General features: G+C 41.9%; 1 protein-coding gene across 3 annotated transcripts in view; it reads left to right on the forward strand.

Moving 5' to 3' along the window:
• Positions 1-22,451, forward strand: part of PDE11A (phosphodiesterase 11A) — a 462,517-nt gene that overhangs the window by 421,011 nt on the left and 19,055 nt on the right. For all 3 annotated transcript variants that reach the window (XM_042243674.2, XM_004004552.6, XM_060409727.1), the window contains exon 19: positions 5,175-5,258. In XM_042243674.2, coding sequence (XP_042099608.1) covers positions 5,175-5,258 — 84 coding nt within the window. The remainder of the gene's footprint in view (positions 1-5,174; positions 5,259-22,451) is intronic.

Below are 22,451 nucleotides of genomic sequence, written 5' to 3' on the forward strand. Positions count from 1 at the left end.
GGAAAAAACAAAAACCTAAAGGCAAGCTGTCCAGCCTTGAGGGGCTAGAACAAGCAGGTGCAGTAAATAATGGATATTCTGGATTTTACTTTCCAATTTTGAACTTTTCCAAATTCTGAAAGCAAACCATTTCAAGTCTGTTTCTTTTTTTGCAAGATGAAAAGTTGCACCCGGGAAACAAGGTTCTGCTGATTGAAATGCTGCTTTTATTGGATTCAACCATTCAGTTACTATTTGAGAATGCTTACTGTAGGCTAAGGATGATTCTGTTTTTACCCATCAGGAAACAAAGACATAAATGCCCCAGTCGCCAGCCTCAAGGAGGCGGCAGTCTCTTTATTCTTAATGAAAGAGTAGCTCAAAACATATCACCCAATGATTCAAGAATGGTCCAGAGTATTCTAAAGTCTGCCAGAGCACAGAAGATTCAATGCAGCTCGAGGAATGTGTCAGCTATCAAGAGTGTCTGTTTATGAAGATTCAGATCAACTAGGTTTTGAATATTTGGAGTTACTTATAAGATCTTCAAGTTTTAAAACATTTTTATTTACTGACATTTAAAAACAAGGAAAAGCGGCAGAAGAGCTTCTAGCTTGAAGAGTTTCACCTGTTTGAAGTCAGAACTCAGACTTACTAATTTTGACTATTCTTTATTTATTGTTGACCCATAATAGATCAGGAGACTACATAGGTTAACACACCCATCAATTATTTTAATTTCCAAAGCAATATCTGTTTATACTGGTTTCAAAACATTCCTTTGTTCTTTTTTGGTGGTGTCATCAAATTTGGTTATAAAATAAAGATGCTAAATTGGGATACATAGTTAATGTGTAAAACGTAGTACAATCCAAATTTCTGCCACCTATTATTTAGTATATCTGTTTTCAAGTAAAAGCTTGTTTCCTCTTTTAAAAAACTGTTTCCAAGTCCTGCTCTGAAGGCCTTACACGGCAGCAATACTACAGGTCATTTAATTAAATGGAAAAAATATGAGTTAATTGCCAGCATTGACAGGCTGGCAGGTGTAGTGGCGCAGCACTAAGGAACTTTTGTAGAGTCAGGTAAGGGTTTTCCTGGAGACATAAATGAAATTAATTCTATGGTGGAAACATAGCTGTACGTGCTACTGTCTCCCCATAGGGGCCTACTTAATACAACTGATGACCATCTCCTTGGGAGGGGCCTAGCTGCTGTAACAGGAGTATCCCACATTAGTGCTTTTCCAGAAATGTCTAGAAATGTGCACAACCAGATCTGGCACCTTCTGTATCCATCATTCCTTGATATTTAGGGATAAAATTGTCCAAGGGCCCTTTCAGGTGTCATAGTCCTAAAGGTCAACAGAGTAACTTCATCCAGACTAATACTGGAAGCAGTGAGTCAGTTAACAGAACGTGCTTGACCACCTTCGAGTATTAAGCATGAAGCTGGACGCAGTGCATCAAGACAGGAGGCAGCACCATCTTCCCTGCCCTCAAGAAGCTTGTCAACTGGCAGGAAATATGGACATTAAATAAATTTTCGCTTAGGATCAATTACAAGATGCAAAATTTTGTAAAGGGAAATAGCACAAAGTGGTATCTCACACTTCCACTCATCAAACATTTGTTGAGAAGTGATTACTCCAGAAATGACCCCTTACAGATATGGCCCACTGATTTTGGGCAAGGTGCCAAGATAATGCAATCAAGAAAAAATCATCTCTACATCAAATGGTGCTGGGACAATGGACTATCACATGCTAATGAAAATGGACCTTCTCTTTCACCAGACTCTAAAATAAACTCAAAATGTATCATAGACCTAAATGTTAGAGCTAAAACTATAAACTCTCAGGGAAAAAACAAGATATAAATCTTCTGGATTGGATTCAGCAATGATATTTTACATAACATTACCATTTTTTACAGTTGCATTTACATATCATTACATATGATTCCAAAAGCATAAGAAACAAAAGATAAAATAGAGAAATTGGACTTCATCAAAATTAAAAACTTTGTGTATCAAAAGACTCTATCAAAAGAGTGAAAAGACAACCCACAGAACGGGAAAGAATGTTTATAAAGCAGATATTTGATATGGGCCTAACATCTAACCAGTGAAGTTGCTCAGTTGTGTCTGACTCTGAGATCCCATGGACTGTAGCCTACCAGGTTTCTCCATCCATGGAATTTTCCAGGCAAGAGTACTGCAGTGGGTTGCCATTTCCTTTTCCAGGGGATCTTCCCAACCCAGGGATCGAACCCAGGTCTCCCACTTTGCAGGCAGACACTTTACCGTCTGAGCCACCAGGGAAGCCTGCCTAATGTCTAGGATATATATAAAATACTGCAATATATGTAAGCTATTATATAAATGTATAAAATGCCTTATGAAATATATACTATATAAAAACTATTGCAACTCAACAACAGAAAGACAACACATTTTTTAATGGGTAAGGGATCTGAATAAACATTTCTCTAAAGAATATATATAAGTGGCCAATAAGCACATGAAGAAAAGTGTCCTAAATCATTAGTCATCAGGGAAATACAAATCAAAACCACAGTGAGGTACCACTTCACACCCACTAAGATGACTATAATCAAAAAGACAGACAGTAACAAGAGTTGGCAAGAATGTGGAGAAATTGGAACTTTGTACATTGCTGGTGGGAATTTAAATGATTCAGCTGCTTTGGAAACAGTTTGGCAGTTCCTCAAAACATTAAACACTAGGGTTACCATGTGGCAAGCAGTTCTACCTCTAATTATAACCCCAAGAGAAACAAAAGCGTACATCCACACAATAAAACTTGAATGTAGTAGCATTATACACAATAAAAGGTCGAAACAACCCAAATGTCCATCTACTGATAAATGGATAAATACAATATGGTATATCTATATGAGCGAATATCATTTGGCAATAAAAATGAAGTGCTGATGTGGGCTTACACAGTAAACCTTGAAAACATTATGCCAAGTTAAAGAAGCCTAACACAAAAGACCACATATCATTTGATTCCATGAACATAAAATGTGAGCAGACATTTTTCTGCAGAACAGACAAATCTATAAAGGCAGGAAGTGATTCTGTGAACTGCTTAAGTATTAGGGGATTTGGGGAAGAATGAAGAGAGATTGCTAATTGGTATGTCATTTTTTTTTCCTTTGGAGTGATAAAAATGTTCTAAAATTGACTGTTGTAATGGTTTCACAGCTAATTGTGAATATTTTTAAGTGAATTTTTTTAAAGTGTATCCTATGCACCAGAAAGAGTCATTAAACAAATAAGAAAATTTCAGATAACATTGAGAACTATAGACAGGGTAAAACAGAATGTTTTTTAAATGGCTTTAAAACATTTAAATGTTTTTAAATCTTGGACATATTGAACCAAGATCCACGTAGTTCACAGAAACAGCCCTTCCTCCAGCATGTTTCACAGTGTCTTGGAGTGCCTAGTCCTCCTTCCTGATATTTACACTCCACATGGCAGTCAAGGATGAGCGGGCCAGTGGGAGGCAGTGACCGTCTCCCTAATTTGGAGATACTTTCCTCAGCAGCACCCTTCTATCTTCTTGTGAGCCTCAGCAGCAAATGATTTGAGCCCCACACAGTCTCACCTTTGTTCCTAAGTCTAAAGGATACAGGATTTTTCAACATATATGGACCAAGGATGTGTCATGAGTCTGCCCTCATGACCTGTGTGAACACCAAAATGATGTGGATGCCACATTTTATTTAGAAGAAAGACAAAACCTACCATAAGACAGCAAGGCGGAGCGGGATTGCTTCTTAGACCCCGGCCTTACTCTTTAAGAATAAAGGAATTAGCCTTTACCTGTCCCTGAGCTGGTCATGTCCGTGACACACTTGATACAGCACCTGGAACCTGCAGCATACTTAATAATGTTATGCTGCTGCTGCTGCTGCTGCTGCTGCTGCTGCTAAGTCATTCAGTCGTGTCCAACTCTGTGTGACCCCATAGATGGCAGCCCACCAGGCTCCCCCGTCCCTGGGATTCTTCAGACAAGAACACTGGAGTGGGTTGCCATTTCCTTCTCCAATGCATGAAAGTGAAAAGTCAAAGTGAAGTCGCTCAGTCGTGTCTGACTCTTAGCGACCCCATGGACTGTAGCCCACCAGGCTCCTCCATCCATGGGATTTTCCAGGCAAGAGGACTGGAGTGGGGAGCCATTGCCTCCTCCGAATAATGTGTGACTCCTGCTTAATGCTTTACAGTAATAGCCATTGTGTGGGTGTCATCTAAGATAAAGACAATCTCATTTGTATCTGGGAAAAACATATTTCATGTGTATGTATTTAAAATTTATTGATAAGTTAAATCGATAAAAACTTGAATCTATAAGTTGAATCTGAAAATATGCCCTCTGGTTATAAAGCTTATATGCATAAAAAAAAGAACAAAGGGAGGGGCATTCTCACGGGAGGACACGGGGCAGTGTTTGTCCAACAGAAATATGTCACTTCTTTCTCTCAGAAATTTTCTAAACATCATAATATCATAAAGTTTAAAAGCTGGGAACGAGGAGAGAATGGGTACTTCCCCTCACTGTTCATCCCTACCAGTTTCCTCCGACCATGGGGTTTTCCAGGCAGGAATACTGGAGTGGGTTGCCATCTGTTCTCCCATTATCCATCCAATGATAGATAAAAATTTAGGAATTTGTTAATGACAGGACCTTATTGAAAAACACACAAAATTGTCCCCACTCTGAAAAATTAACACAAATAATTCCTATTCAAAATGACATTGCTTTTAAGGATCTTTTCCAATCTATCCCATACTCTCTCACTATAAAAATAAAAGCCTGCACTATTTTGTGGCAATAAAACATTCCCCCTTCCTTTGACTTGTACCCAGTTCCCAGTGACCTGATGACTTGATTTAGTAGCAGTTACCTATATCTGAAGACAGATTTTGGCCCCAAGGAGTTGCATGCTATAAAGTCCAAATAAATCCGCTTACAAATCTCATAAAAAGAGGTGAAAATACTTTATTTCTCATCACAGATAAAGGAAAAGAAAGTACGTGTAAATGTTGATTGTGATTTGTGAAGTGTTCAGTTGGTAAAAATAGGATCATTGTGGCAAAGTGGTTGACGAAGCACCCGTAACGTCTGTGGTGTAATAAAGCAAGGCTCTCCTCCCACATTACAGGCTATTTTTGACCGGAACCGGAAGGATGAGCTGCCTCGGTTGCAACTCGAGTGGATTGATAGCATCTGTATGCCTCTGTACCAGGTAATCACGATTCGAGAGGGTCTGTGCGTCTTCCCCGAGCCAGGAAGGGAAAGTGTATGCACCGCATTTTCACAAGTATTGGTTTTAGGACACCCTCCCAGGGTATGTGTATTGCCGAGAATGGTGGTTGCAGCTATCTTTTCTCGGATTTCTGATCAGTCCACGGAAAAGAGTGGGTACCCAGAATCCAAAGACCCGAGCTCTCCTTGGGCCTCAGCTCCCTCGTCTATAAACCAGGTATCGTAGTATTATCTCTCGGTATTTCTCAAACTGTGCCCCTAAGGAACAGAAGTGTCCATCCATAGCCTAGTGAATATCTTATCAGAAAGAGGTCTCAGGCTCAATAATTGGGGCTTCCCTGTGGCTCGGACAGTAAAGAATCTGCCTGCAACGCAGGAGACGTGGGTTCAATCCCTGGATCAGGAAGATCCCCTGGAGAAGGGCCTGGCAACCCACTCCAGTATTCTTGTCTGGAGAATCCCATGGACACAGGAGTCTGGCGGGCTACAGTCCATGGATAGGGTGGCAAAGAGTCAGACACAACGGACTGACTATCACTTTCACTTTCTTTTCCTGCACATTAAAATACTGAAGGCTCGGAAAAGTACTCCAGGAAAGAAACACATTTAACCTTGATTAATTTTGAATTTCTTAAACATTTGACCATGGACATCTCTTTCAGTTTTACCATTTTTCTTTTACTTTTATTAATATCATGTGAGACTTGAGAGTTCCATGAAACATAGTTTTCTGCTTTGACCCTATGGCCTGGGCCACAGGGTTTTGTAAAGCCTCTTCCATCTTAAATATCTGCCTCTGTCTGAGATGCGTGACAAATGGCATCCACTGAACCCTGAGTGGGGTGGTTTCCAGCTCTGCTGTGTGGGTTCGAGACTCTGCTTCTGGCAAGGAGACAGTGTCATCAGCTCTGGATGGTCACACTCCACTTTCTGAGTAGGAGCAGGGCTGACATCAGTTAACACTCACAGTTTAGTGTACACCGGCTTTTAATCCTACTTCTAAGCATTCGCTTTCATGTGAAAAACCTGGTAAGTTCTTTACCCCCTACCTACCTCAATCAGATTGAGCTGCTTTTTTGACTTCAGAGTGAGAAACACATGCAGGGAAAACAAAACGGCTTCATTTCTCACTCTAACTCCATTAAAAACACAGTATTGTTTTTTAAGGACTTCACAACCATTAAGTTTCAGGCTTATTTACCACTTCATTTCCAGCACTTTTAGGAACTGCTGAGCCCTGTCACATTATCCTAAAAAATAAAAAAATAAAAAAACATAGAATACGGTCTTGAGGATGGAAGTGTAATTTTTAATGACTATAAACAACAAAAGTAATTTCTTTTGTTTTATATTATCCATTAAGTACATGATAGCATAAAATCAGAGAAGTAAAGCTTTAAAAGAATCTAAAATGAATTATTTTAGTTATACATCGGACATAATGCTCTTTTATTTAAAAATGAAAGATTGGGTGAAATATCAAGAATAATGTCTACATTATTATAAGAAGATCCTCAACTCTCTTTTCTCCCATCCACTTCTGCCATCCTCACTCCTCTGGTATCTCTGAATAAGCTGGGTTGCCAGGTGTAAGGCCCATAGCTGTTGGGTTAGGTATATCTTGCTTTGCGAAATTGACCTCGACTACCCATGTCGAATTATTTTTTAATTTTACTCACTTTCCTGTGCATTCTTAGGCAATAAATGAGATTAATTTCTTGCAATTAATAAATTCCTTTTACTGTGGGTAAAGCTTAGGATGTATTTGTATGGCTGATAAATTTTTGGTGTTAGTCTAGAAAGCTACTTTGGAATGAACTCAACTCTACACAGCCTTCCTACGTGATTAGTTACCGTAAGTGCTGGAAAGGACTCTCGTGAGTTTTTCCATGTTAATTTAAATGTTTCATTGCTGGTTCACAATCACTTGGGCTTATTTTTATACTTCCCATTAAACACTTTAAAATCTTCAGGTTAAAAAGTAAGTTATTTTGAATTTAAAATGAAAATAGCCATTTCCAGAATGTAGGGGGCAATAGTACCCCATCATATTATCTATCATTCCTGACTTTTCACATTTTACTTTACCGCCTAGCTGTGATATTAGATACACTTGCTAGTTTTATTCACAGGAAACGGACATATAGAAAGTTCAAGTGACGCTTCCACCAGACTAGATTGTGTCCCACTCATCCGTGGCCTCGGTTTTGCTGTAGTCGCCTTTCTACTGCCTCATTTCACCTCTGTTGGATATTCACCCACAATCTTTTCTTACTAAACCAAATGGGGACAGTCCCAGCATCTAAAGAGGAACATGGAACAAACTGTTTATAAAAGTTCATATTCATACCTGCTGCTGTATCTTCCCAGTGAACAAAGCATGAAAGTCAGGCCCTTTTTTCATCTTATTTTTTAAAAACCTCATGGATTTCATATAAATTCTTTATAATATGTATAAATTATATAGAGAGAATTTGCATATTAATATTAATTTATAGACAATTACTGTATGTTTATATAGTCATATGACTACATATTTATATGAGTATATAAATTGATCTAATTTTGAAATCAACATTTCAGAAAGCCCTCAAACTGAAACCTTGTAGAGTGACTTTATTTACCCTCCTTGAGAATCCCTATTTTGTCCCATCTTGAGCACCTGGATGCTTTCCACTATTTAACTGGATAATCTCACATTAACTGTTGATGCTCTGCCATAGAAATGGAATCAGTCAGTGGGGAGGGCTCACCATGAGTACGAAGACACAAAATCTTGAGGAAATGACTCACCAAGCATGGACGGTCCCTAATGTGAGGCTAGTCAAATGTCAAAATGTCTGCAGGAATTCAGGTTGTTGCTGGAAGGTCAGTCTGGGTTTTTTAATGGGGAAATGCACTACTAAAGAGTCTGAGAGGATAAAGGCAAATGGGAAAGCATGAAGCTGGCAGGAACCCCAAACTGTGAGAGACGACATCATCTTCCTCCTTATGGAGCATAAGAATGCAGTGTGGCCTTGCTGAGTTAGTCTGGGCAGAGGCAAAATGACATGGAAGAGTAGCTATGGGACCTTTCAGTGGCCAGAGCCCTGACCCCAAGGCAGAGCAGGTTTGAGGGGCAAGAAACCTCACATGGAGCCTGAAGCAAACAGATATGTACATCATGATCAGAGACCTTCTTGCAGTCAGAGCAATGTAGAAAGATGAGGGCCAGTGAAGAGAGAAGCCAGCCAAATGCACTGTCTGGCTGAGGCTGCTGGGTGAAGCCCAAGACACGCAGGGGCTTGTGGAGGGGAAGATGGAGATGGAGCCCGGCAGTAGATACAGATATGGCTCTAGGGCAACTTTTTTACTTCATTGACTTCTACTGGGTAAAGTCCGCTTAAGAGGGTTGTGCTTGGTCAAAATAGATGAAGCACTTTCCATTTCCAGTTTGCTGAGTTTTGTCTCTTCTCCAAACAAAGGATAGATTATTAATACTCTGCAGTACCTGACGGAGAAGGCGATGGCACCCCACTCCAGTACTCTTGCCTGGAAAATCCCATGGATGGAGGAACCTGGTAGGCTGCAGTCCATGGGGTCGCTAAGAGTAGGACACGACTGAGCGACTTCACTTTCACCTTTCACTTCCATGCATTGGAGAAGGAAATGGCAACCCACTCCAGTGTTCTTGCCTGGAGAATCCCAGGGATGGGGGAGCCTGGTGGCCTGCCATCTGTGGGGTCGCACAGAGTCAGACACGACTGAAGCGACCTAGCAACAGCAGCAGCAGCAGCAGTACCTGAAGGCCTAATTATTTGTGTGCCTCGGTGGGAACCCACAAAAGTACACTGGTAGATTTTGAATGTCCATTGCACGTAAAATGGAAATTCTTACCTCTGAGACAACTTCAATTCCCAACTTGTGTTTATGCTGAAGGAAAACAATGAAAACCCCCAACCCCTCAAAATCTGTTCAACAAGAACTTTCCAGAGTAATCTAGTGATTGACTGAAAGTGACTGACAGAAAATATAAAAACATACCTCATAAAGTAATGGGTCGGGAAGGAACATGCAGAGGATAGTCCCAGACCCATGGATGGTTCTACAGTAGGGAGATGTGATGTGCCTATATACACGTTTATATGTGCACATAAAATTCTCTAGAACTTGCTCATTGTTTTAATCTTATGTTTCCAAACTTTTCCTTAAAAAGAATAGAAAATGGTCCCAGAAGTCATGATTTATCTGTGACAGCATTTTATTCAGGAAGCATATAGGAAGCCAAGAGTGGGCAGGGAACCATCAAAGCACGTTCCCCAAGAGAAGACTGAAGCCCTGGTTAGTTAGCTGTCCTAGCAGGGTATCTCGGAGGAACACATTGACATCTGATTCCTGCGCTTTCCGCTGTCTTTGCACCCTGCTGGGGATCCATTAGCCTGCTGCTCAACTTCTTTAGAGAAAGAAAAAACAGGAAAAAAAAGAACGAAGGAAAAAAACCCCAGACACCATCAAACTTTGAAGTCATTGCTGCACCAGCCTTAGGGATAAACAGAAAACCTGATAGAGCAGCATCACACTGAGCCTGTCTTTGCAATAGCAGGCAAAGCTTCTGCCCTTCATTTTCACTCTCGACTCAATCAAACTTCAGTGCACCTAGAATTTCAATGAGGTGCTATAAATCATTATAAATCTTCTGTGTATTAAGGGTTGAGAGAGTTAATTTTTGTTATGAACATAATCAGATTTTCAGCTCATCCCAAACTGGCTCTTGACTTTGGAGTATTTGATCAACAACAACAACACTTGAAAAAAAGAGCTTGACCTGGCCAGGTTCTAGCTGGAATAATGATCTCCTATAAAAGATTTTGGCTAGAGTGTTGCCTCTTTGTGAGAATGTCAAGGCATTTCTACAACAGGCAGGGCTTCTGAAGTTATGGTTATAGTAACTTCTGACTTTTTTTCTACCTTCATTTGTCACGGTTGTTTTGGAAAATGCATTCCACCTGATGCAGTTACTAACATGCTCTCTGAAAAGAAGGGAGGAAAAAACTCTTTAAAATACAGTTCAAGTTGTAGAACCTGGGAGTTAGAATTGATAAACTGGAAAAGAGGAAATAAGGTGCGACACCAAGACAACTTTTCTGGATACCAAGAAATGCACTTCAAAAACAACTCAGTGTTCCCCAGACGGCCCATGCCTTGTGTTCAGTTTAGAAAAAAAATAGAAAGAAAGAGTAGTGAGCCGCAGAGTAACTAGTTAGAACTTTCCTCTTAAAAGCCTACAAGGAATGGAATGGGGTTAAAGAGGGGAACAATCTTATCACATACTTAATAAAAGTAGGACACCGCCCAAATCAGTTTCTTATAAATGTTTTTCTCTACGACATTCAGTATTCCTGTGAATGAGAGAAAGGAATAGTTAAGGCTAACTTCTTATTTGTCTCTACAGAGTGGGGGACATATGTGGAATGACAGGAGTCCAAAAACTCAGGAAGAAAGAAAGGGTGGGAGGGAGGGAGGAAGGAAAGAAGATGAGGGAGGGAAGAAAATAACTTCCTATATTCTCTATAATTTATCTGGCCCCACCTTCTCCTGGTGATGGGTTGGGGGTGTTCAGGGACTGATTTTAAAGCATCTCAGTTCTTTCTGGTTAAAACAAGTCCTTGCAAGACTAAAATGTGAATTGTCCTCAGTCAGAACCATTCCTTCTCCCAGCTGACATCCAGGTGCTAGGGGAGCTTACCTGTCCTTGTCACGGTTCTGTGACTGGGGGGTGAGAGGGACCGAGTGCCCCGGCTGCCTGCGGGGTCAGGGCTCTGGGTGTGATGCGGAGTTGGCCTCTGGGTGTGTGGGGTGGCTGCCACAAGCACTTCGTGCAGGGTCTGACCGCTGGCTCTGGATGCAGCAGCTCTGGTCCCTGCAGACCATGGCGAGCCGCCACCTGCTTCCTGGTCAGCGCTCATCGGCTGGTTCTCTGTCATCACTCAACCCCTGCAGAAACACCAGCCACTTTCTCTTCACCCTGCCCCCCACACAGCAGCTTCCTCAGTCCTTTCCAATATGCCGCCTGGGTAGTGCCAGCTCATTCTAAGAAAGTTCTGTCATTTTCCTGAACTGGGCTCTGAGATTCGAGAGATGAGCCTTTGCCTCATCTTCAGGGTTTGACCCCCAAGGAGCATGGAGCCAGGACACTCACATCTGATCTCATGCCCCCCCCCCCTCCTCTTCTCCCTCTCTCCTCCTCTCCTTTCTCTAAGACAGGAGTGGGAAGTTTATGAATTTCCTTTTCCTAGTCTGATGGGAGCTCTCCTTGGATGGTCTCCTCTGTGCTCCCCACGTCTGAGCTTTGTAGTCACACTTGATCTGCTTTGGCCAGGCTTGGTTCTTAAGAGGTAAGAGTTCTGGAATTTAGAAACCCCCTTTGTGGCTCAGATGGTAAAGAATCTGTGTGCAATGCAGGAGACCAGGGTTCAATCCCTGGGGTGGGAAGATCCCCTGGAGAAGGGACTAGCCACCCACTCGAGTATTCTTGCCTGGAGGATCCCATAGACAGAGGAGCCTGGCGGGGGTCACAAACACTTTCACTTTCACTTTTCTCTCCACACAAAACCAGCACTGAGACTTACTCTCTCTGAAAGCTGGGTGATCAGAGCTTGCTGTTTCTAGCAGGGAGCCACCACTTGCTGAGAGGAGGAAAGTCTGTTGAGCTGATGGGCGGGGAGCTATGGGCATCATGGTTCAAGTAGAACAAAAATATATTGGTTTGATATTTTCAAATTCTCCTTGTTACATACAGGAGAGTGCTATCTGATGCTATAACCCAGTCTGAGCACTGACAGAAAAACCTGTTCAAAATTTTCTATGTATTATTAAATAAAAATGGAAGGGAAAATATACACATTCAAATGTATCAGTTTTATGTAGTTTATACCCTGTCTTCCAAACTTTTGCCAAAATAATCTTCATTTAAAAAAAAAAAAAAAACACTATATCATGGTATTCTCCTGCTTAAAAACCTCAGGTTACTACCACCATCTATAAGATACCTCCCAGACTCCTGGGTTAGCCCTCTCATTCTGAGGCCCCTGCCTCTTGACCTCATGTCATATCACCCAGGCACTTTTTGCCCCAAAGCACAGGGCTCACAAACCCTCTCAGCTGTCTTCCTTTGCCTTTGCTTATCCTTCCCTCCCTCTTCTTTTTGTCTGGAAGAAGTCATGCCAAACTGTCCCCTCCTCTGAGAAAGCTTCACTCCCCTCAGCGCGACTACAGCACTCTGCCGACCTCTGCATAACTACATGTAACTCTGTGTTGTGGTCCTCTTTCTGTCCGTCTTTTCTGTTTTCCTTCCGCATTAGTTTCCTGGAACCATCATAGTCCTGGTTCCCAGAACAGTGCCCAGTATATTCAAACTGCTGCTGCTGCTGCTGCTGCTAAGTCGCTTCAGTCGTGTCCGACTCTGTGCGACCCCACAGACAGCAGCCCACCAGGCTCCCCTGTCCCTGGGATTCTCCAGGCAAGAACACTGGAGTGGGTTGCCATTGCCTTCTCCAATGCATGAAAGTGAAAAGTGAAAGTGAAGTCGCTGCTATCAGTTGAGTAAATGAGTGAAGAAACAGAAGGTAAATAATGCAACGTGGGACCACAGAATTAATAAGCAGTGGAATGTACAAAGTAGGGTTATAGTGCCATTTTAAATTATCATCTATAAATACATAAAACCTTTCATCAGAGTGTGCACTGCTATATTCCTGCCCATAATCTGAAGTATATGGCCTATGCTGTCTTTTTACAGAGTGGTTTGGTTCTCATCATGGTTGAATTAGCCCTTAATTCTAGTGTAAAAAGACCAGTTTATAGCCATGAATTTTTCAGAGCTTTAACTTTTCCAACTAGGAAATACATAAAATTTTCTTTTCTTCCAGCATTGGCTGAAAATATAGTTATTTTAATATTCAAGTTAATAGGGAGAGCTAACACATTACACAGATTTCAAGAAGTTTTATAGATACACATGCAATTTCATGAAATTACAATACAATAAAACACTAAATTATCGTGATTAAAATACAACTTTCCATTGACTTAGAAGACTTTTCAGATCCTCCAGTGCCTGACAGTTATCAAAACAAACGTGAAATAGCAATGTGCTCTGCAGGACGAAGTGCTGAATAGCCGAGAGGGCTCATTCTTAGAAGAACATTCAAGTTCATGTCACTCCCTGCATCGGACATGGTATGTGGCCAGTGAAGGCATCACACACCTTTGGCTACATCTCACAGTTCTTCCTGAATACCTGGCATGCCAGACTATTTGATTTTGGAGAAAGTCTCCCACCTCCAAAAAATGACTATGAGTTGATAAAGCAACCAGCTCTGTGTATATATTTTTTGTAAACAAAATGAACTTTGATTTATTTCAAGTAGCTTTTAAAAACCTTTTATTTATACAGTAGGACTCAATTTCTATTCATATGTATTTTATGAGCCCCAAACTGCCATCATGAATCTATATTAAAATGCTGGAATCTGGTTTAAAAAAAAAAAAGTTCTAATACACTCCCTAATAAGGCTTTTGGAGGGTAGAATTTAAGATAAGATCTAATTCTCCCTATCCAGCTGACCAGCATAAATAACTCTTTTTAAAAGTGTTTCTGCTTTGAACTTATGAAGCTAAAAATCACTTAACCCCCAAGTCCATACAAGGCTTGGAATGTTGTCTTAAGTTACTTTCCGGTTCCTCTAGAAAGCATATTTTAAATGCTGATTTACCTCTTCGTGGCCTCTCTTCTCTTAAGAAGAAAATGGAAAGAAGGAAGAAAGTGAGGGAGGAAAGGAGAGAGGGAGGGAGTGAAGGAGGGAGGAAGGCAAGAAAAACAGGGTGGGGCGGGAAAGAGGGAGAACGAGAAGAAAACTTTCATTTTTCACTAGGAAATGAATCCAGTCCTCTTCCAAAGATTGATTTTTGCATTCTAAGGGTGCCTCTCCAAAATTTCTGCAATTTAATGTTCATTTGAAGGGTCAGCATTGTTTTTGCTCCTGGGAAGTGAGGCATGAAATAAACATAAAGCATTCTCATTATGCTGTTGCCAGACAGAATCCTCTATATTATTTGAAATGTTTCCTAAGAGAATTCAACGAGGCAATATCTGGATCCTCAGCTATCACTACTCTTATATTTAGTTATCAGAGCTGCAGCTGTAAAATATGAAATAAATCACTCAAGGCACATTGCCTCACCTTAGCAAGCAGATGCTAAATGACAGTGTGGCCAGAGGGAGCCAGGCTCTCAACCTCACGCACAGTGAACACGGCAGCTCAACCGCTGTGCTCACTGCTTTTCACCGTAGATGATGATTTAAAGTGTTGAGTCTGTTAGGCAGTGTCTAAACAAAGTCAAAGACGTCTATCAGACTGAGCTTTAGGAAAAGACTTTCAGTATTTCAGTCCAGAAAGATACAGAGCTGTTCCTGTACACACTGTCTCGGCAAGCAGACACCTGCTGAATGCTGGCTCTAGTGGGCCCTGGGTAAGGGCTTGCTTATATTTTAAAGTTCACAAGCATTGTAAGTTGACCCCAACTCTGTGAAGGAAGAAAATACTTCATTCTGGATCCTATAATATCTATGGTCTTAGTTTTATATATGAGGAAATGAAAATCTACAGAAACTAACGGACTTAACCAGAGTGAAGCGGTTAGTACACAGCAGAGCCAAAATTTGAAAGCCAAGTCCTCTTGGCCTTATTTTGCTGCTCTTTCCCACCACACTGCCCCAAGGAAGTGAAAGGCGATTCCATTTTTGTCCAGCAGTGCTGTACCTCAGAAACCTCCCATTTACAAAATAAAACTCTTGAGTTCTTCAGAGAGGAGGATACAAGGAGCTGAGTAGAGATTCTAGAGAGAGCAGTTCCTGGAGCGCTGAATGAGCTAATAGGTTCTGTTTAGCTGGTTACCAGAGAAATACTTTCTCAGAAAGATTTTATGTCAAGTTGTCCTTGACCAAACACTTTGATCTTCGATGGAGTTGATGTTGCCAGTTAACAATGGCAGATTGACCTCCCTCGTTTATTCCACATCCTTCTGGGAATTCCATTAATAAAATAACAAAGGAAAAAAATTTTTTTTGGAAATTTTTAAAGATCTAAACATTCTTGGGAAATGGAAAGAGGCTGGAAGAATTTTAAGGAACATGATAGAAAAAGCCTACCGTTCCTTGAACAGTCTGTAAGTAAGGATGTTAACCTGCTGTTGAGGACCCAGAAGGAAATCGAGGGTGTCAGGAGAGAAAATATATATGGCCTCAGAGAATACCTAAATCCTCAAGAGCAGATTGGGGATAAGTCAGGACTCACGTTCTCTTCTCCCTGTGATGCCCCCTCAAGCTGTTGTCCACATGCAAACACATTTTCATCCAGGAACACCAGTGTATTCTGCTCTAGCCACTTAACATAAACTTCAAAATGTGTTTCCAAATGCCTAACATAATTTGCATATTATCCTTTGAAATGGCAGCCTAGAATTCCAAAGAGTGACTTGTCACAATTTATTCAATCATTTCCTACTTTTTTTGGTTGTTTTGCTGTTTTTGCTAATTGAGATAATTATAAAATGAGCACTTTTAATATTTTATTGACTTATTTAATGCTATTAAGTGTGGTTAGAAATAGTAATGTTGCATTTCTTTAAAAAAAAGATATAAATTCTTAAAGACAATAGAATGTAAGTGGGCATAAAATATCCTCAAAATTGGAGGCTGGAAAGGAAGTTATGTCCCAGGGTGGCTACAGAAGGGGACATCAATAGGAAGAGAACTGATCTATCTTTCAGAAGGAGTAGGCTCAGGATGGCAAGGGTCCAGTTCAGCCAAGAGGGACTCTATTAATTTCCTACCGCTGCCTAGCAAAATACAAGAAACTGGGTGGCTTAACACACCAGAAATCTACTCTCTCACAGCTCTGGAGACTAGAAGTCAGAAATCCAGGGGCCAGCAGGGCCAGCAGGGCCAGCTCTTTCTGGCAGCTCTGCAAGAGAATCCATTCCCTACCTCTCTCCTGGCTTCTGGAGCCTTGGCATTCCTTGCATGTGGCTGCGTCACTTCCGTATCCACCTCTGTCTTCACGTGACATTCTCCCACGTCTCTGTGTCCCTGTGTCTTCATATGACCTCCTTATAAGGACACCAGTCCCTGGATCGCCGGCCCCCCCTAATACAGGATGTCTTTGTCTTAACTTGTCAACATCTGTGTGTCATGCCCAGCTGCTCAATCGTATCTGACTCTTTACGACCTTGTGAACTATAGCTCGCCAGGCTCCTCTGTCCGTAGGATTCTCCAGGCAAGAATACTGGAGTGAGTTGCCATTTCCTCCTCCAGGGGATCTTCTCCACCCAGGGGTTGAACCCCCGTCTTCTGTGTCTCCTGCATTGGCAGGTGGATTCTTTGCCACTGAGCCTGGGAAGCCCCTGATAACATCTGCAATGACTCTGTTTTCAAACATGGTCACATTCCCAAGTACCAGGGTTAGGAATTCAGCATCTCTCTCTGTTTTTTTGAGGGGAGGGTGTGTGTCACAATTCCATCCATGGTAAGGAGACTGAGGCTTGAGCCTGGAAACAAAGAGAGGTTGGGAATGGGGTTCCTGGAGTCCCCTACTCCCCACACAGCCAGGTAAATAGCCTTTGCAGCCACTGCCAACTCAGGAGACCAAAGGGCTCTTCTCTCAGAGCACTAACTGGGAGAACCTGTAACTGAAATTAGAAGTCTGTGGAATGACTGACTAGACCCCAGGAGGCCTTCCCATACCTCCCCCCACCCTGCCGCCCCGCCCTACTTTGCACTCAAGATGCCAGAGGCCAGATAGCCCCAGAGGCAGGCAGAAAAGTGGGATTCCTCTTCAGGGAAGGAGAACAGCTGCAGAGAGAAGACCTGTGTGTGTTTGCACTTGGGATTCCCTCAGTGAGAGTTTTGGCTCCCTGCAGAACGCCCTGAAGATGAAGCCCCACCACCACCACCTGCCAGCAACAACCGCAGCCTCTCCTGCTCCCCCGCCCCCCTTTACTCACTGCCCAGAACAAGTCTTTCAGTGCTGCGTGCTTAAATATATGCTAACAGATTAGGGCCACGGCATGTTTGAAAAGAGCTTCCAATGTGAAGGAATGGAAGTGCATCCAAACTCTGAATGAAAGAGAATTTCAGAGCATACAGGAGATGCGAAAAACAAAAGACAACTTCAGAAAGCCTCTACTATCATCAAAAAGACAAATATGTTATAAATTAGGACCTAATGCCTGATGTTTTCCTTCTCCAGTACTTTCTAGTTGCTGTCATGATTTTCTCCTCCTCTGGGACCTCCTATCCTGGGCTCTCCTGACTCCGCCCCACTGCCAGTGGCCTCCACTCAGACCTTGTCAGGCTCACAGCCCCTCCCCACTCTCCCCCCCGCTAGATTCCATCATTGGAACACCACCCTTATCTTCCTAGGGGAAATCAACGGTGGGCCCTTCAGATCCTCCCTTCCCGTCAGACAAGAAAAAACCTAAGCTGGCACACTGGCCTGCCCATGCTCACCTCCTCATCCTCCACCCTGAGCCGTCTGCTGTTGACACACCCACCACTGCTGTTGATCAGTCACCAAGTCGTGTCCGACTGTTCGCGACCCCATGGCCTGCAGCTCGCCAGGTTTCCCTGTCCCTCGCCATCTCCTAGAGTTTGTCCAAGTTCATGCTCATTCAGTCGGGGATGCCACCCAACTCTGTCGCCCTCTTCTCCTGCCGTCAATCTTTCCCAGCATCAGGGTCTTTTCCAATGAGTTGGCCCTTTGCATCAGGTGGTCAAAGTATTGGAGCTTCAGCATCAGTCCCTCCAAAGAGTATTCAGGGTTGATTTCCTGTAATCAACTGGCTTGATCTCCTTGCTGTCCAGGGGACTCTCAAGAGTTTTCTCCAGCACCTCAGTTCGAAAGCATCAGTTCTCTGGCGCTCTGCCTTCCCTATTGTCCAGCTGTCACATCCATACGTGACTACTGGAAAAACCATAACCTTGACTGTATGGACCTTTGTTGGCAAAGTGATGTCTTTGCTTTTTTACTCCCCTATTCATAGTCCATGCCCATGTCTTTGCCCACACAGCTGCCTCTGCCAGGCCCACCCTTCCCTCTTCTCTCCAACAAGTCCTTCTCTGACTGCAGGAATCTGCTCAGGTGACAAGCTGCCCCCAGGAGGTAGATATCCTAGTCTCCAGGGCCCACTGCATTTTTAGTTATTAGCACATTATTCTCATTTGCATTCCCCGTGTCTGTTACTCAGCCGTAATTCCTTCACACACTGCATGCCCCCAACCTCCGCCTTCCCCCGGCTAGAGCAGGGGTCTCTAGGCTGTGACTCAGCTGCCTGCCGTGAGACCCCTGGGGGCTGCCTCCATCGGCAACACAGCCCACATAGCGACAGGATGGGGAAGGAATGGGTTATTGCAAAACTGTTTGGAAGATCTTGCATTTCCCCAGCGTTGCGTGCCTTCCATGTTGCCTGACATAACCCACCATTCCTGAGCTGCCCTGTGGTGGGCTTTAGCATTTCTGTCTTTATTTCACAGCTGAGAAGCTAGGGAGGTTATACTTGCTGCTCAGAATCGCCCCAATGAATTAGGAGCTTCAGCGAATGAACACCTCCCACCAGCAAAGGAAGGCCTAAGCCACAGAACCAGAAAATAACAGAAGAGGGAGAAAGATTCTCCAAGTCCCTGACTTCACATGTCACCTATGATCATGCTACAGATGGTCTGAACAGCTGAAATCTAATAAGACACGAGAAAGAGAGCAACAGAGACATACAGAGAAGGAGGAGGCAGGGGGAAAAGAGAAAAGATGAACAACAAAGGCTGAACATTTTTATAAATCCCCCCTCCTTACTTGCAGTGAAGCCTACAGCTCCTTATCCTCCTCACTGTTTTCATGGTGATCACAGGCCTTCAGGCTTGACTGTGAAAGTATTAATAACTCCACTGTGCTACATTTCTAAGGCATTTGGCCTTACAACGTGACTTTCTCTTTTGGAGTAAATGGAACTGATGACAGTTAATATCAACCTTCCCAAGAGTCTGAACCAAGGGAGACAGGATTTGTGGAAATGCTTTTGGAAAAGTAAACTTTACATGCTAAAGCCCTCCATACATATGAGCCGTTATTCCTGTTATTAGCATTAATAGCATCTCTAAGCCTCAGTAGCCTCAGTTGGAACTTTGGATAAAAAAATAGCGAACTGCGGGTCTCCCCAAGATGTAGTGAATCTATAACAATCACATTTCCTGGACACTTCTTGTGTGCCAGGCACTAGACTGACTTCCCAAGTCTGATTAAATTTTCTTAACAAAATCAAGGATGGGGAAGGAATGCATTATCACAAAGCTGCTATGAAGATTTTGCATGCCTGATATAACCCACCACTCCTGAGCTGCCCTGTGGGAAAGTTTAGCATTTCTGATCAAGATTGATTTAACTTTCTTAGCCATATCAAGATAGATTCTGCTACCACCCCCCTTTTCAGATGTGAAAACTGAAGCTAGAGAGTTCCTATAACATGCCCAAGAGTACACAGACACTAAGTAACAAAGGTTAGATTTTTTTTTTTTTCAGCCTTCAAATCTGGGCTTAAGGTTGATAGAACCTTATTGCCACCTGAGAGGCTGTGTATGCAGGCATCGGTGGACAGACCTCAGGTCCTTACGGAATCACCTGAAATGGAAGCAACACTATTGTCATACCGAGATGCTTGCCTAGAAGCAAATTTGCAAATCACCTGTAGGGGAGTGAAACCCTGAAAGTTCCCTTGTGACCTGACTTGATGGTGGCCAAGCTACGTTTAGAAACCAACCTTTGACCTTCGGTGTAGGGTTTGTCCTGATACACTCTGCTACCTACACATAAAATTTGAAGCATATTATCGCCAAGTTTTCAAAGCTGTCCTGAAGGAACAAAGTTTAAAAAGCATATCTGTCTGAGTAGTGACGCAGATTTCAAACGCACAGCAAGCAGACGGAGGCAGGGAGTTTGTTTCGAAGGACAGCATGGTGAACCAAGATGTCTCTAAGAACAGGGGAAATGGAATGAAAAGTCAGCAAGCAAGATAGAAAAGACAGCCCTGAGAGGGCCTGAGAAACGGAACACAAAATCTGAAGGAAGATAAATGGATAATTTAACAGCCGTTCAGTTTTTAAGAAAGACAAAGAACAAGCTACATTGCATCAGAAAAGGCCTAGAAATGATGATGGATGGGGCCCTTCAAATGAGTGGTGAACACAACAGAATCACAGTCGCCTGCACAATTCCCAGCTGAGGGCAAATTTGAAGAACTAAATAAGGATATGAGACTGATACGGATTGAAGAGTTTTTCAAAATCCATTTAACGGCCAGGCAGGGGACATTGATCGCTTTTCAGAGGAAATGTTTAGAATCAATGAGTAGTCCGCGCTTATCGGAATGTGGATGGGGGAGAGGGACGGAGGCTTACACACAACGTTAGCATGCTGTGCATTAAGGTACTGAGATAATTGTTGAATTATGGTAGCAAAGCACTAAATTATTTTGATCTTTATGAAATAAGTATTTCTCTTTTTTATCCCGTACTCGTGAGCTTTATGAACAATGAAATGACTTGCTATTGAGTAATTCTAATACATGATCGAAAGTTTCTAATTATCAGTGCATGTTAAACTTTTAAATAAAATATTTTAGTGTTAAATAGTTGATACGTGCCCAGGGAACAAAATTCACAAAAGGCACAGAAGTACTAGAGAGAAGAGGTACTTCCTCATACTTCTGTCCCCGGGTCACCCGGCTCTTCTCCCTCAGGGCAACCACTGTTACCCAGTTTCATCCAAAGACAATCTATGTAGAAGCAGAAATACAGTGTTTTTTTTTTTTAGCTTTTTCTTTTATTGAGATATAGTTGGTGTATAATACACATATGGATACACACACACACGTATATTTGTGTATCTATATATGCACATATATGAATGTCTATCCTGCTCCATACATTATTTTTTTACACTTAATATATTTTTGAGATTATTCCTTTTTCATGTCCAGACAGCAGCTATCTCATTAGTTTTGATGGCTGCAGAATATCAGATTTTAAAGATGTAAAATGAATTATTCAATCAATAACTATTATTTCTGAACACTGATGTTGTTTCTAATAATTTGCTATTGTAAACAGAGTGCTATAAATATCCTTGTAAATGCATCATCTTCATACTTTATTTGTAAAATAAACACCTAGACGTGGAATAACTGGGCACTTGGCATATGGGCATTTGGAATTTTGATAGATATTGCCAACTTTCTCTCTGTGGAGCTGGAACCAATTTATATTTCCACCAGCAATGACTGAGGTGCCTCTTCCCCTATACTCTTACCAAGACAAGCTATTATCAAACTTCTTGAATGTTGCCAATATGATGGTGCAAAATCTATCTCCTTATAGTTTTAATGTGTATTTTCCATACCATAAATGAGTTTGATCATATTTTTAGTATAGATTTATTTACTTAGGAGTAATTGTATTTTTTTCTATAAACTCTCCACATTTTGCCCTTTTTTATTAGACTGGTGGTCTTTTCTTATTTGTAGGAGCTCACTGTATATTAAAGAAATAGACTTTTATCTGTAGCAAAAGTGGCAATTCCACCCCCACCCCAGATTGTCATTTATCTTTTCACTTTTCACTCTGCTTATGCTATATAGAAATACATTGATTTTATGCAGTCAAACTCGTCTCCTGTGACTTCTGGATTTTGTCATACAGATCATGGCTTTCCCATTCCAAAATTAGAAATTCTTTAAATTCTCAGAACTTCTTTCAGGACTTTATGGTTTCATGTGTTATATCTGTGACTCATCTGGTTTTACTTTATTGTGTTGGATATAAAGTTTTTAGATGGCTACCCAGTTTTCCCATCAGTTTTTTTACTAATCTTTCTCCTTATGATTTAAAAGGTCACCTTCATCATATACCAAATTCCCTTAAACAATTCCAGTTTAACTCTTTCTATTCTGGTCTATTACTCTCTCTGCCTAGTCGTGCTGTTTTAATTAATATTGCTTTAGATAATATGTATATATAGGATGTTTTCTGTATTTATTTTGGCTGTGCTGGCTCTTCCCTGCTGCGGGCTACTCTCTAGCTGTGGTGTGA

Source organism: Ovis aries, chromosome 2 (genome assembly GCF_016772045.2).
Source record: "Ovis aries strain OAR_USU_Benz2616 breed Rambouillet chromosome 2, ARS-UI_Ramb_v3.0, whole genome shotgun sequence".
Lineage (NCBI taxonomy): Eukaryota > Metazoa > Chordata > Mammalia > Artiodactyla > Bovidae > Ovis > Ovis aries.